The 16,171-nt window shown below is 43.8% G+C and overlaps 1 protein-coding gene across 5 annotated transcripts in view; it reads right to left on the minus strand.

Moving 5' to 3' along the window:
• Positions 1-16,171, minus strand: part of APG10 (Aldolase-type TIM barrel family protein) — a 142,770-nt gene that overhangs the window by 37,789 nt on the left and 88,810 nt on the right. For 4 of the 5 annotated variants that reach the window (XM_086501060.1, XM_086501061.1, XM_086501062.1 and 1 more), the window contains 3 exons: positions 12,480-12,581; positions 2,061-2,200; positions 1,927-1,975 (listed from right to left, as the gene is read on the minus strand). In XM_086501060.1, coding sequence (XP_086357186.1) covers positions 1,927-1,975; positions 2,061-2,200; positions 12,480-12,581 — 291 coding nt within the window. Of the gene's footprint in view, positions 1-1,905; positions 1,976-2,060; positions 2,201-12,479; positions 12,582-16,171 lie in introns of those variants that run through there. The other variant, XM_086501064.1, reaches the window with a different exon arrangement.

The raw sequence follows: 16,171 nt of genomic DNA on the forward strand, positions 1-16,171 counted from the left end.
TTGTGCTGATATCTGACTCACCAGAAGGTATGCAACGACATTTGGATGCACTATGCAGTTTTGTAGAGGATAGTGGATTGTGTGTTAAACCTAGGTAAAACCAAGGTTATGGTGTTTAACACCACACCGCAATGGGTCAGGAGATCAGTACCTACTTTCAACTAAGGTCAGGAGATTGTGGAGTATACAGATGCATACACTTACCTGGGGGTAGTCTTTACTGGGCCGAGATTTTCTTTGAGAAGAGCAACAGAGACTAACTAGAGCTGGTGCGGTTCTGGGAGGAATGGAGAGGATGTGTTCGCAGGTTCAGTTCTAGGAACCTAGGACAAAGTTATGGCTCTTTAATACTTTGGTTGCCTCTACTATGTTATATTGGTGCAGGTTTGGGGACCTTCTCTAAGCCAGGATGGTTGGAGGCGTATGGAGAAGCCCTTGGTATCTATGATCTCTCGACTGATTAGAGCCAAGGCTTCCGTACTGCATGATATCATTCGAGTGGAATTAGTTGCCCCCCCCATGGAGATTGAGGCGCTTACCAGATGAGTCTCCTTTGTACACAGTCTGTGGGATACTACCAGAGACAGATATGACAGGGTGGCTCTAGAGTCCTCCAGACAATTAGCTCTTAATGGGGATACATCATGCTGGTATGCACAGATGGCATCATGGTTTCAAACACATGGTTTCATCATGGACAGGTTGCCTCCTTTTAATTACTCTCTACAGGCACCCTTGAGGTCTCTGACACGGGTAGAGATTAATAGACTCATTCGTCAGGATCTGATCCAGCTGGACACGAGGAGGACATGAATAGAGCTGATACAGGAGTTGGGCACAAAGATGGCTTTCTATAGAGAGCATCTTCTCCACCTCACGGGGGATGGGTTTGTGATTCGACCTAGATTTATGGACACGCATCTTTCTCATGGTTTGCGTTGTGCCATTGGCCAAACGCACGTCCTCACATCAGCTCGAGATTTAGACTGGCAGATTCAGAGGGACACCAGCAGATAGTAGGATATGCCGCTTATGCCATCTAGAGCCAGAGACAGAGGTACATTACATATGTCATTGCACAGTGTACTATGAGATACGAGGCCGTTTTCATTGTCTATTCAGAGAAGGTTTTGGGCCTCTATCTAGGGTCATGAGTTATGAGAATCAGAGATGTCTTGGGCTATATCTACTTGCGTTACACAGGCATAGAGAAACTTTACTGAGGAGAGCTGAAGAGAGACAACCCCAGAGCACATCACAAATTTCTTTACACTAGATATTGTACACCCAGAAGAACAGACAGAGGAGCAACCAACAATGGAGAGGTCTGCCCGCACTATTGGCATTCTCATAGACCGAGCATTGGAGCTAGGGAGATCTAGACGACCCCGATGGAGAAGAGGAGCTACACAGTTTCGAAGGAGGCTACAGCAAAGGATTCGAGCCATACTTTTTCATCGTCCAGAGTGCGGATGAAGATGGATCTCTATGAAGATGGATCTCTACTTCCCTACCATATTGTCTACACATTGTATTGCTTAGTTCACACATTTCACGCCTTTCACCTTTCACGTCTATCAGCTTAGTTTAGGATTCCGCAGTATTTATATTTTGTTATCCTAGTTTAATTTATTTTGTTAATCTGACTTTGTATCAGATACACCACATTGTAACTTTCTGGTTTCATAGGTCATTTTGGCCTTTTGAAGACGTTAATATAACATTTCATTTCATCTCATCTCATTTTATCTCTCTCTCTCTCTCTCTCTCTCTCTCTCTCTCTCTCTCTCTCTCTCTCTCTCTCTCTCTCTCTCTCTCTCTAAAAAAAAAAAAGACGCACACACATCAAAAACCCTCATTCCATTGATATCTCTTTGTATAAGGGAACGTAAGAATGCATAAGATTTAACAAACAATGGAACTTACAGATGACCATTGTCCAAGCAAAGAAACCAGCTCCTCATCCACACCGAGTCTAAAGTGCAGTAAACAGCACACTTTGAATATGTAAAGACGAGAGACAAGTGAACAAAAAACTGAAAGACAAATACAGTCTCTACCTTTTTCCTTCAACATCAACACCATGTACAAGAAATTCGTCTGCATATTCAGAAAGGATTCCCAATGTATGCTTGGATATTGTTAAATCTGTAAATTTCTGCCACCGGTGTGTAACAACAGCATACTCACCACCCGTGCTCTACAAAAGGTTCACCATCAATAAAGTTCGTTGAAAGTTTTAACTAGGAACGACTTTGAAATACTCCTATTGGAAAAGTAATCATAACCATTGCATAGGGACATGCACCACAGTCAAAACATACATATTTATGCAAATAGCAAACATGCAAACCAAAAAATCAGTTACAATCAGGTTTGATACTGAAGACAGTTCAGCACTTTTTCATGAGCAACACAAACAATGTAATGAAGCTGCTGATTTTTAAAATATTCCATTTCTTTTTTTGCAAAGACAGCCCTATCTTATAGAGGAGCTTTAGAGAGCCACAGACACCGACACGCATTGACAACCCATTGGCACACATATGCTGAGAGCTATACCATGTGCCACAGCAGCCACCGATACCAAAGTTAAGGAGCCCAAACCTACCACGGCTCGCTACTTTACCCCACTGATGGTGAAGGTAGCTATCTAATACCTACAGCACTGGTGAGCAGCTGATTGCATGGCTCTGTCACAGTTGACGATGTGGAAGCATACAATGAGGGAGAGAATGCGAGAGAGAGAGAGAGAGAGAGAGAGAGAGAGAGAGAGAGAGAGAGAGAGATTTGGTATTAACGTCCACGGGGGGCCAGAAATGACCCATGGGACCTCAAAGTGATACATAGTCTCCCCTCACGGGGGTGTATGGTGTGTGTTGTTCTCTTTTTGTGTTCCTATAAGTGTCTTTTGATGCTCAAGTATGCAGGTCAGGTATGTTCCGAGAGCTGTAGGGGAGGGGTCTGTCTTGGATAATAGATCCGCAAAGGTAGAACAACCGCTTAGGAGTGGTTGAAAATTAGCCCGGATGTGAGCATATTCTGGGCATTCCAATGTCACATGTGCTTCATCTTCCGGAGCTTGCACTGTACATGATGTGCATATCCGTTTAGAAGCATCAATTTTCAGCCAGCCCTCTGTTTCTATTTTGAGCATATGTGACCTTGTGCGCATCAAAGAAATGGCTCTTCGTGCCATGTGGGGCATGGGTGTTCGTATGTGGGCCTGGGCTTCCATTGGGTTTGTTCTATAGCCTGCCCAATACTTTGTATTGACATGCTTGCAGTAGTATTCAAATTTCGAGCGGTGTTGCGCTGTCTTCCACTTGGTGTGGAGGCTATTTAGTAATGCAATGTCAAAATTCAGCATGTGTTCTCCCTCCCTGCCCTCCTCAATAAGCATGTCCACATATGCCTCTACATTCCATTTAGCGAACCATTCTTAATGTCTTGTATGAGGCTCGATGACAGAGATTTGCTTTTCTTTGTCTTTTGTGGCGCACATCCGTTTCCCATGCAATGTGGGGGATTCGAGTAGTAGGCATCGCTTTGACCTTCATGATATACGTGTACATTCTTTTCAATGCTTTCATTTCTAGTGGTCTTTTGCTTGTCTCCAAGAGTAGCACAGAGTATGGTGTCGTCCTTTTGACCCCCATGTGTCTACATAGAAACTTTTTCTGAATTTTTCCAATTTCATTCCATGTGTGGGCTGAAATGCTTGCTCCCCAGATTTCCACTCTGTAGAGGATGGCTTGCACCACGCATGTCTCAAAAATGGTCGTTTTAACTCCCATCTTTTTATGCTCCCTTGTGTGCACATGTTTTCAAATTGATAGTACTTGGCATGGCCGATGTCAATTCTAGTATGTGCGCATTGTCCCCAAGCATAGTTGCACGGAATGTCAATCCCCAAGTACTTGAAAACGTCGACTTTCTCAATTTGTTTCCCTTGATACATGAGGGTCCCCAAGCATAGTTGCACGGAATGTCAATCCCCAAGTACTTGAAAACGTCGACTTTCTCAATTTGTTTCCCTTGATACATGAGGGGGGCGTGGATATCCATCTTACGAGTCTTTACAATCATGAACTTTGTTTTGTCTACATTGATTGATAGACCCACATTTTCACAAAAAGCATGTAAAGCATCGACCAATTTTTGTAGAGCTGTAATGTCATGGGTGAAAAGAGCCACATCGTCTGCATAGATGAGCATGAGAAGTGTAAGCATCCCGATGGCTGGTTCATCCCCTTCTAGTTGAGGGAGGAAGCTTTCTATTTCATCAATGCACAGTCCAAAAAGAGTAGGGGAGAGAGGGCATCCTTGTTTGACCCCCATGTTGCTTGAGGAAGCTTTGGACAGCCCTTCGTGCGTTTTTAGTTGACATATGACTCTGTCATAGAGATGTGCTACCGCACTCCTGAGATGCATCGGTACTTCTATGCATTCCATCCTTTTCCATATACCCATTCTCGGGACCGTATCAAAGGCTTTGGTGAAATCTACAAAGCAATAGTATAATATTTTTCCCTTTAGCCGACTCTCTTCCATTAATACCCTGAGTGAAACAAGGTGATCAATGGTGCTATGTTTTGGTCGGAAACCTGCTTGTTCTTTTGCTCGTTTTCCATTTGTCTCCACCCATGTGCTTATGCTTTGGTCTAAGATGCTTCCCAAAAGCTTTGCCATGCAAGATCCTACCATAATGGTACGGTAGTTGGTAGGCCGATTTACATCCCCTTTTTTGTAAAGTGCTTTGATCCAATTTTTTTGCCAATCCTCGGGCAGCCCTTGAACAATGGCTTGGTTTAGCATTCTATGTATCCACTCTCTGGCTCTCATACCTGACCATTTAAGCATTTCTGAGTTCAAGTGTAGTATGTCCGTAGCTTTTCTATTTCCAAGTTTCTGTATGCCTTTTTTAAAGTGGTCTTGGGCATGGAAATCGGTTTGCATGTGTGGCATTTCTTCCGCATTATTATGTACATATAGTTGTTCCACATACATGTACATGTCATCTGGGCTTATGTCCCCCATAATATCATGTCTTCGTCCTTTTATTTTCAGCCATTCTTTTTTGGGATTTTTCTTGAAGTTGGCTATGGCTTATGTCTCCGTGCGTAGCTCATAGTTTCTTCTTTTCAGCCTCTTGAGATTTTGTAGTCTTTTGATAGAGTTTCCCATTCCGTGTTCGTCGTTGACAGTGCCCGCAATTGTTTTTTTACATACTTACACTCTTCATCAAACCATGGGTTATGCAGTAGCCCTTTAACATGATTTCCTCGCCGATGCGTTTTTCCCATTGTTTGTTCCACGGCGTCACATAGAGCTTGTTTGAAAATTGGCCATGCTTGTTCAATGTGTGATGGCATGGGTATATGAGCAAGTGCATTGTCTAGATGTTCTGCATACATTCTTTTCTTGTCCACTTGCATTTTGTATGTCCATGATCGAGCATGGGGCTATCTTTGTGTTTTTTGAGTGGGAACTTGTAGCCATACATGGATTGGGGTGTGGTCCGAATTGGGTGACCTCTTCCCAATTGTAAAATTACTTACAATATGGCATGCTTCATATGCAATCAATACATAATCAATAACACTCATGCCTTTGTTGGCCGTGTAGCATGTGCATTCTCCCGATTTTTCAAACTTACTTGTTCCATTGACGGCGATTAGTTGTAAGGATGTCATGATACTGAGCAATGGAATACCTTGCGGGTTTGTAATGAGATCTTTCGAACATCTCTCCCATGTGGGATCTAGTATCTCATTATGTTCAAGCATTGGAGGTGTCATGAGATCCACCATTTGCATTTGCGCATGTGCTATGCGGGCATTCATGTCCCTAGTAAGCATAATCATCCCTTCTTGTGCATAGGCATGGGTATCGGCATACAAATCCTCAAAAGGGTAATTCTTCTCTACATTGAAGGCACCATAGAATGGTGACTCTCTATGGGGGATGTAGCACCCGGCAATGAACATAGGTTTAGGTTTTGTGTCAAACTTGATCCATATGTACCGGTTATGAGCATCTGTCTTGCAAATTGTGATCATTTTTCTAAGTTCCTCTCGGTATATCACCGCGACTCCTCCTTGTCCCCTCATTTTTGTACATGGCATCCGTAGGGAGTGTGTGACATATCCTTCAATGTGTGGTATTCTACATGCATCGTGTTCCATGTTTCCAATAAAAGAGAATGTCGACTTCTGGTAGGACTTCCGTTAATCCTTCTCCTTTATGCCACGGGAAGCCTCTGCAATTCCAACTTGTCACGTGAAGTTCCGTGAACCCATGGGTCTCGCATTGTCATTTTGTTTCATCTTTGTCCCCTTTCGTGTCCGCTTGGGCTGTTTTTTTGTTTATGCGAGCTTCGTATGCTTCATGTCTGGCCTTTTGTTGGTTCGGCGTTCTATCTTCACTAATGTATAGTGAGCTATCCTTTAGGTAGATGCGGGCATTTTCGAGGATAATAGCCCTCTTGTGGGCATCCAGAAGTGTGCATACGATTGCCCGATTTGCTTCGGGTTTCTTCTTGCCTACTCGATGTGCTCCATATGCCACCACATCATGCATTCCGAAGTTAGCAGAGATCATTTCCGTGATGTCGGTGTTCAAGGTAATGACCTTCTCGTTGTCGGATTCGGGGATGCCCCGTATCACGATGTTCATTTTTCTTTTCTCTTGTTCGGTGTATTCTTTTTCATCCTCATTAGCATACATGTCTCTGTTCATTGGGGAAGTCTGAGGCATTGGTGTGTTTTTCAATACATCTTTCCAAGAGCCCACATTTTCGGATACATTCATCTGCGCAATCTTTTCATCGTGTGAGGCGAGCTTGTCTTGCATTGTAGCCACTTGCTTATCAAGAGCACCCTGGAGCTCCTGCATCTTCTCCTCTTGATGACGGACTCGTAGGTCTTGCATTTGGAGCTTGTGTTCCAATTCTTGGTTTTTTAGAGCTAGGTTTTTGATTTCATCGCTCTGCTTCATTATGGTGGTATGCATCGAGGAGATGAGTCCCCATATATCTTGTAGTGAGCATGGTGGAGTATTCCCTTCCATGATGTCCGGCTTCAGGGGGGTTGTTTGCTGTGTTGGTTCTGGTCCCATGGTGCGTGTAGGTGAGGACCTGACAGAGAAACCGCTTCTGGAAATTCACAAGTTCACAGTGTCATTCATGTGGCCATGGTGTTCTGATAGCCAATGTATGTATATATATCTATATATATATATATATCTATATATATATATATATATATATATATATAGAGAGAGAGAGAGAGAGAGAGAGAGAGAGAGAGAGTGGGCAGCCCCAACCGGTGGCACGATAGCCCACAGCCCATGTGGGTTGTAGCTCAAGTAGGACCAGCCCAGTAGGGCAAGCGACCAGTGTCGTGACCAGGGGCTGGGCCTGCTCACATTCGCGACAAGGGGCAAGTGGCCTGCTTACACAATGGGCACTAGGATCACAATGGGCATTCACTAGGCATCCACTTGAGACGCATAAACAGGGCGTACAGGGTGCGCATCTCACCTCCGTTGATTCACTAACTAACTAGCTCCTTTTCTTGCTCATCTATTCAGCAGGGCACTTAGGAGAGTCTACCTGCTGAGTGGCTGATGCACACCATCACGATTTCGTGGCTATACTATTATCACATAACTTCGTAATTCAATAATGCAAATGCACAAAATGACCAGCCATGCGGACCTTTGCTCTCGACGGGTTACGAGCCTTCACCAAAGAGACATGCCCCTTCACCAAAAGCCTCAAGGTTAGCTTCCTCCCTTCACCGATCGATTGTCATCCTTCATCAACTAGTTGCAATTGTTTGCCTACAGCAAGACTATTTGGTCTAGGGATGTGTCTCTACATTGATAAGACATGCCTTTTCATTTGTGTCTTTTCATCTCCTATATAAGGAGCCTATTGTAACATTCTATCAATCAATCAAAGACTTCTCTAGTTTCTTTCACATAATTACAAGATTAGCACACATACTCCTTATAGTGCAAAAGTTTGGCTATCCATGGGTTATATGCCCCTACCTTGGCCGTTGGTTGTATGCCCAAAGACCATCTCCCATAGTTGACGATGATTTCTCCTCTCGGACGCAAATGACCCTATGTAGCTGACTCAATTTCGCATTCCCCAAATTGTACCTAGATAAGTTCAGCAAGCTGGGAATGTGTGTAAAGCAGGTTGGGAATGTGTGTAGAGCTCATGGCTATTTGCACCCACCTGCCATTGCTTGCATCATCCCCCCCCCCCTTTGTTTCCCCGTTGCCGTGTTGCCCTCGCCCGTCCCAGCCCGCGCTGTAACGGGGGCAAGCACCACGTGCCAATGAAAAAAAACATGCAGAACAACTTTAAGCACTTCAAATCACAATTAAACTGAAAGAGATGCACGACACATGAGATAGGGAGTGGAGTTCCACCCCGAGAGAGCACTGGCCCCAAACATTGGCGCCCCTTTCGATATTTCATTATATTGCTTGAACTTAGTACAACACCGGTACTCCATCCTTTGCACCTCCATGTGGGAGCGTGCCAAAGAATGAGCCCTTGGCTCATATTTGAAGGCCCTTGGCCATGAAAGCTTCAAAAGTTCTAAAAGCATCTCTTCCCAAAAGCTGACGCTAAAAGCTATCAGCACGAATTACAAAAATCCGTACACCTGCCACATCAACAGCACAATTCGCGGAAGTCCCTACAACTGCCACGTCGGTAGCGCAATTCGTGGAAGTCCGTATTGCTGCCATGTCATCATGTCCCACGCGATTTGTATGTGTGTGTCCTTTTATTTTAACGTCTTGTGCCACTTGGACCCCATCGGACGGGGTCCCATAAGTTGGTGGGAACTCTTTAAATATAGGCCACTTGGCAAGGCTTTGCAAGTTGGTAAAACTTCTTCTGATGCTTCTCTTAGGTTTTAGGTCCCTCGGCCAGGATATAGAGGTTGGCTCCATTCTTCAGTGGCTTGACACGTCAGCAGCTTGTGATATCCCCCCTTCTTGAAAGAAATTAATCATCCGCGATTACAACATATCTGCAAAACAACTCAACTTAGCTCAAAATTTCAGAGGATCATTCTGAGGGACATTCCGAGGGATAATCAATTTTCTCATTCCAAATTGGAGCTTTTGATATCCTAGGTCGTTGGCTTCCCAGAAAAATCTCATCCAATAAGGAGTATATTCTCATTCCAGATCGGAGCTCTTGATATTCCGGCGAAGCAAAATTAGTCATCACACCCAGACCGCGCTGATCTCCCAACAAGTGTCTTGATCTACTAAAATTACATACCCGGAAATCTCACCCAATTAGGAATATTTTCAATAGTTGGCACATCACAATGCAACATAAATGCTCACATATGCATGTTACAAGACATAGAAAGATATAGCCGCCAATGAGCACTCCCCCCGCAAATAACCATCTTGGTCCGGCCCATGTGTTGTTCAACGACTCCCTCATCATTCCTCCCGCAAATAACCCAAAAAAGTCCACGCCATGAGATATAGATTCCTTTTACAACTAAACACTCCCCATACCACATCCTGCGTCGTTTGGAGGTGTTGAGAGTAATCACTGCTCAGACTTCTTAATACTCGCCCCGCAAATAACCACAAGGGTCAAGGCCACAAGTAACAACAACAATACTCCCCCCGTAAATAACCACAAGGGTCCAAGCCATCAGTAAAAATATCACTTCCAAACATTCAATACTCCCCCTCTCCCAAATAACCACAAGGGTATGGACCATGAGTATGTGCAGCATTCTCAAACATCAACTTTCTTCAGTACTCCTCCCAAGAGTAAATCACCAATCATTGAAACCATTATTAAAACCAGAGTCAAACCATTGAAATTGGCACCAAGCTAGGTTTAAAACAGATATCATCCATCTCAAACAAATTCCAAACAAGTTCTCAAACAAAACTCAAAAAATTGTTAAATCAAAGCATTCTTGACATTAGTCGAGCTCGAAAGTCGACAGGACTTCCATCCTAAAATCTACACCAAAAATAGGGTTAGATTTCTTTCATAAGGTTGTAATTGACCGCAACATGGTCCATAAGCTCTTGAACAGACAGTGTTCCTATGGCGATGATAGTAGTCTCAAGACATAGCAATCACATTGAGCCTCCAAGGTTATCGGTTCAAGAAGAGATGTCGGAAATTTCAAGTTGTCATCTGCTAGGGTGCTTGTGGCAAGCATTTCAGGATACCCCACTCTGCCAGAAGCTGTATTCCGAAGGAAGATGTCACAAAGTATGTAGCTTCGAGCAAAAAATTTCTTGAAAGCTTGCCATGTCCTTGGAGTGTGCGGCTTGGTAGCTATAGACGTCCACCACTTCACGGCACTGCCTCTGAGAAAGACGCGGGCTTGATAGATCCTTGATTCTTTTGAGTAATTTCCATGGCTTATGCCCTCTAAGATAGAGCAATGAAGACGGGAGCACACCCGATGCGCAATGAACTAAGGGTGGGAGTGGCCATTATGTCCGAGGTAGGGACACAAAGATTTTTTTATGAAATTCCCTGTGGAACTTGGAAGCGCCATCTTGCTCTACCTGCTCTTGGTACGACCGGTATGCTTTCAGAAAAGCACACTCCTAAAGCTCAGATCAGATTGAACAACTTTAAGCACTTCAAATAACAACCGAAGTGAAAGAGATGCACGACACATGAGATGGGGAGTGGCGGAGTTCCACCACAAGAGAGGACTAGCCCCAAACGCCGGCACCCCTTTCGGTATTTCTTTATATTGCTTGAACTCAGTACAACGCCGGTACTCCATCCTCTGTACCTCCATGCGGGAGCGTGCCAAAGAAAGAGCCCTTGGCTCATATTTGAAGGCCCTTGGCCTTCATGTAACTGCTTTTCATGGCCCTTGGTCATGAAAAGCTTCAAGTTCTAAAAGCATCTGGTCCCATAAGCTGACGCTAAACGCTGTCACCGCAAATTACAAAAATTTGTACATCTGCCACATCAACAGCGCAATTCGCGGAAGCCCGTATAGCAGCCACGTCAGTAGCCCAATTGGCTGAAGTCTGTTTTGCTGCCACGTCATCATGCTCCACGTGATTTGTGGTGTGCATCCTTTTATTTTAACGTCTTGTGCCACTTGGGCCCCATTGGACGGGGTCCCATAAGTTGGTGGGAACTCCTCTTTGAAATAGGCCACTCAGCAAGACTTCGCAAGTTGGTAAAACTTCTTCTGCTCCTTCTGTTAGGCAAGATACATTGACCACTTATGACCTTATGTACAAACTTTGTAATAAAAGGGAGTCAACCTAAGTAAAACACAAAAAGACTTGTAAATTATAGCATGCATGTTTTAAACATCATGGCACTTATCACACTTTACACACATTATTTGAATGTGGATAGTGTTAACCTTCGTTGTTCATAATTTCATTGTAGAATCCATGTTTTCCTCGATATAGTAGCAAGGAAACTTTAGATATCCTTCCAAGAATTGACTATCAGCCACTCAAACATGAAGGCAAGCCTTTGATATTGAAATCCTAAATAAGCTCCCTAGAATCATATCGATCCTACAAACTGCAATATGCAATCTATATACATCTGAAGGGATACCAAACACTTCATCTTGGCCAACCCAAAGACCCTCCAATTTGTCCAAGATAACACCTACTGAACACTCAAGAAACTGCTTCTACTTATGTAGCTTAAAGCCACTCACACCACTAAGTTTGAGTTCCAAGATTTGATTAACCGGCTTTTATCTTTATAGAAACCAGCAAGAAATCAATGACTACCAAAGGTAAAAGGAAGAACATAATGTTTGAAAGTCATCCATGCGACCTTACCTATTTCTGACAATCCCATCCTTCTTCCACAGGATCTTGCAATTTTTTAATTAATATTCCTCATACTGCTGCCCAATATTCATAATGCACACTTCTCATCGCTGCAATTTTGAGAGCCCTGTATATGCTTTCCCTAACTGGATTGAATAAGACGGGATTTGAAATTCTATTAAGTATTTTTCAAAGTATCCATTAGAAATTTGCTTCAAAGCTGCCAGTTTTTGCAAAAGGAAGAAATCCTCTTGCTTTTGGAAAAGTTGATAGTATTGAGCGAAGTAAGGATTCTGGCGCTATGGCAAAACTTAGGAAGAGACATTTATTTTCAACATCAACATTTTCAAATAAGATGGGACGAGATGCACGCAGTAAAAGCTGCATTTATGATACAACATCAACAGGAGGTGTTACCTCCAATAATCATAAAAATGATCTAAAAGGTGCAAGAAGACATAATACTGCACTCATGCATCCATGTGCACCATTGAAGAAAGAATCACAATAAACAATCAGCTTCTTCTTCCATGACGCACACCTAAAACTACAAGAAACCTACCAGTCGCATGCATTAGGTGTACCCATCAACTACAACAATTAAAAGCGTCTAAAAATCCAGCATTAGAAAGCCATACAATTCTTCTGCAACTTAGATCAATCACAAGCCTGTGCTTGCCAACCACATGGACAAGTTCCTTGAGCTTTTCAAAGTCCAATCTCCCCTCTGTAAATATGAACTGCAAAATACCACAAATTCTTTATGTACGGCTTCAAAAACTAAACAAGTTTCATTAGAGTTTCATGAGCTCACAAGTACTCAGCCAAGACTTGCAAAACTGATGCCCAAGAGTCCTTGAAAGTGCTAAACCAATAAAAAAGGCCAGTATGAAATTCAACTGAAAGTTAAACATGAGGAAACAGAAGACCAATTCCTACTACCCCATCCAAAGACTAAAGCCAACAAACCAACCGTTATCAGCTAAAGGCCACATTGCAAACATCCTAAACTCATTTAAAATCATCTCAAACTGCCATTCCCAGCTAGCTTAAGCATACAAACTGTCAGAAAACTTTTTCCTTGAAAAAGATTTGGAAATGAATGCTGGGTGTATGTAAACCTTGCTTCATTGCTTTTCAGGGATCAATAACCTCATCATTGATAGCCTATGCACAAGTCATGTGTAGCCCACGTCCAAGTCTCTAATTTTGGTGCTCTCACCACCTAAAGACAGAATCAGGTCTTCAAAGTCTTCAAGAAAGCTTCTCCTCAAGCAGGCCTGCTGCTATATGTTTCTTGATCATTTTTCCTACTTCCACCAAAGCCCGGGCCTTCCCTGCGTATCCAATCACGCCTTCTGCGTAAGCTTATCCCTTGCTAAATCATCAGAATGCGCAAAAAGACTCAAATTTTTTATCTTGAGGAACACAGCAGATAATTAATTCCACCAAATACATGTCCCACACTTTCTCTATTTTCTTTACTTGCTTGCTTGCTTGTTTAAAAATGTTCCTTTGCTCTAAGTGGTAGAGGAAGGGAACAAAGAGGCGAACGAAACTAGAAAGAAAGAAAGAAAAAGAGCTCTATCAACGTAATCTAGAGAGAGAGAGAGAGAGAGAGAGAGAGACTGAAATCAAATGTTATATTAAATGTCTTCAAAAGGCTAAAATGACCTATGAGACCAAACTGATACAATCTTGGTGGATCTAATACAATGTCTGGGTACAAAATAAAAATGAAGTAAAGTGATAAAAACTAAAAACTAAAATCATCATCAATGCCCGAGGATGCCCGACATTGGGCATTGTCCGAGAAAGAATTGCATCGGTCACTGAAGAGCATCGTCAATGTTTGTCTCTGTAAATAGTCATACGGGCGTCTCCCATGTCGTGCTAGAATAGTCATGATCCTCTTATGGAGCCTCCGTCGGTGTCGTGATCACCCTCGTAGACGTGGGCATCTAGCTCTCCCAAGCTCAATGGCTCTGTCAACTAATATACCTCTGGTATGGGTGGGCTCTGACGTCTGCTCATCTGACTGCCGAGTCCCTGCTCTAAAGAAGTCCGTGATCTCCCTCTGTGAATGTCTCCCACTACCTGATCTCCTCAAGAGACTCTCCGAGTGTCTGCATAACTCTAGCAAAAACAACCCGAGGCATCTCCAATCCTGATATCTCATGACTCTAACCAACAGTCCAAAGCCCACTTTAAATAGACAATGAAAGCGGCCCCGCCCCGTATCTCATAGTACACCGGATAATGATGGATGTGATATAACTGCCTCTGATTCTATAGGACACAACTGGTAATTCCTGGCCTCGGTACTCTCCTAAATCTGTCAATCTCAATCTCTAACTGATGTGATGATGTGCGCATTTGACCAGTGCACATCGTCTCCCATCCCATGGGATAAATGAGTGTCCATATAGGACGTTCTCATCAGATATCCATCCTCTGTTAGTTGGAGAAGATGCTCTCTATAGAAAGAGATCTCCGTGCCCAACTCCTCTGTCAGTTGTATCCATGTGCTCCTGGTATCTAGCTGAATCAGATCCTGACGTATGAGTCTAGTGATCTATGTCCATGTGAGAGATAGGGAGGGTGCATCCAAGGAGTACTAGAACGGAGGCAGTCTATCCATGCTGAAACCAGGTGACTGGAACCATGATGTCATCTGCCCATACCAGCATGTTGTATCACCATGTAGCGCTCGCTGTCGGGATGACTCAAGGGCTAGCTGAGCATATCTGTCTTTGGGGAGGTCCTATAAACTATGCATGAAGGATATTCATCTAGTAAGTGCCTTGACCACGAGAGGGGGGGCAGCTAGCTCGGCTTGAATAATCTCATGTGGCACTGAGGCCTTAGCCCGAATCATGCGAGAGATCATTGAGATTGAAGGCCTCTCCATACATCTGCATCCATCAGTACTACCAGATCTGCCATGATGGTCCACTGAGGGTCCCCAAATCTGAACTCCGTAAAGCATAGTTGAAGCCACTAGAGTGTCAAAAATCCATCGACCTTCCTGAAATTGAACCTGCGAACACATCCCCTCCAATCCTCCCAAGGCTACATAAGCTCTCATCAATCTAGTCTCTACTCTCCTGAATGAAAACACCGGTCCACTGAAGACTACCCCAAGATAGATGTATGCATCTGTATACTCCACCGTCTCTTGGCCATATGTAAATGTGGGTGTTGACCTCCTGACCCATCGTGGAGTGGTGTTTAACATCATAACCTTGGTTTTCCCCAGGTTAACAGACAATTCACTTTCATGAGCAAATGTGTACAAAGCATCTAAGTAACATTGCATCCCCTCTCGAGATCAGAAATCAACGCAATATCATCAGCATATAACAATAGTGGGATCCATATCCCTGCCAACTGTGCTCCTCTATCACCATCCCTCTCGATGTAGTCAGAAACCTCATCCACATACATGCCAAATAGTGTAGGAAATAGCCGGCAGCCCTGGTTCACCCCAATCGTGGAGTGAACCAAATCAGAAATCCCCTCTACAGTGCGTACATGCCCCACTACTGACTTGTATAGAGCCATGACCCCCCCAAATCAACTCTGTGGGTACCCCCCATCTCCTGCAATTTGTGCATCAATCGAGCTCTGGACACTGATATCCACAAAGCAACAATAGAGTCGTCCCCCATGTGATCTCCCCTCCTCAATAATGGCTCGGAGTGTCAGAATATGATCAAGAGTAGAGAAACCTCTCCTGAAACATGCCTATCCTACTGCCTGTACACCCTCTCTCTCTCTGCCTATCTACTCAACTGCTGCTCAAGGATGGATGCAGACAACCCTGCCAATGTGTGTCCAATCATGATAGTGCGGTAGTTCCCAGGCTCCATAGGGTCCCTTGACTTGAAGATAGGTACGATAGTAGACAAACTCCCAGTATCAGGTAGGCCCTCGCACATGGCACGGTTGAGCATCACTTCTAGAAGCTTTGCAAGCAGATCTCTCGCATGTATAAAATGCTCTGCTACTAGGCCATCGTGATCATATGCTCTCGTTGTCCTCATCCTGTCAATGGCCTTCTTTACCATCTCGGCCGTAAAGAAAGCACGTGTGTGCAAGCGTGGCTCTGGCGGATCCAGAAGAGGTGGCTGGCCTGAGACTGTGTAGAGAGATATGCATACTGACCCCATACCTCTGTATGTCACAAACTACAGACGTGTCAAGCCACTGAAGAACGGAGCCACTGTGCACATCCCGACTGAGGGGCCTAAACCCTAAGAATAAGCAAACGAAGAAGAAGAAGTTCCTACCAACTTATGGCACCCCGTCCGATGGTGCCCAAGTGACA

This window comes from Adiantum capillus-veneris, chromosome 26, assembly GCF_014529385.1.
Source record: "Adiantum capillus-veneris isolate H3 chromosome 26, ASM1452938v2, whole genome shotgun sequence".
NCBI classification, from domain to species: Eukaryota; Viridiplantae; Streptophyta; class Polypodiopsida; order Polypodiales; family Pteridaceae; genus Adiantum; species Adiantum capillus-veneris.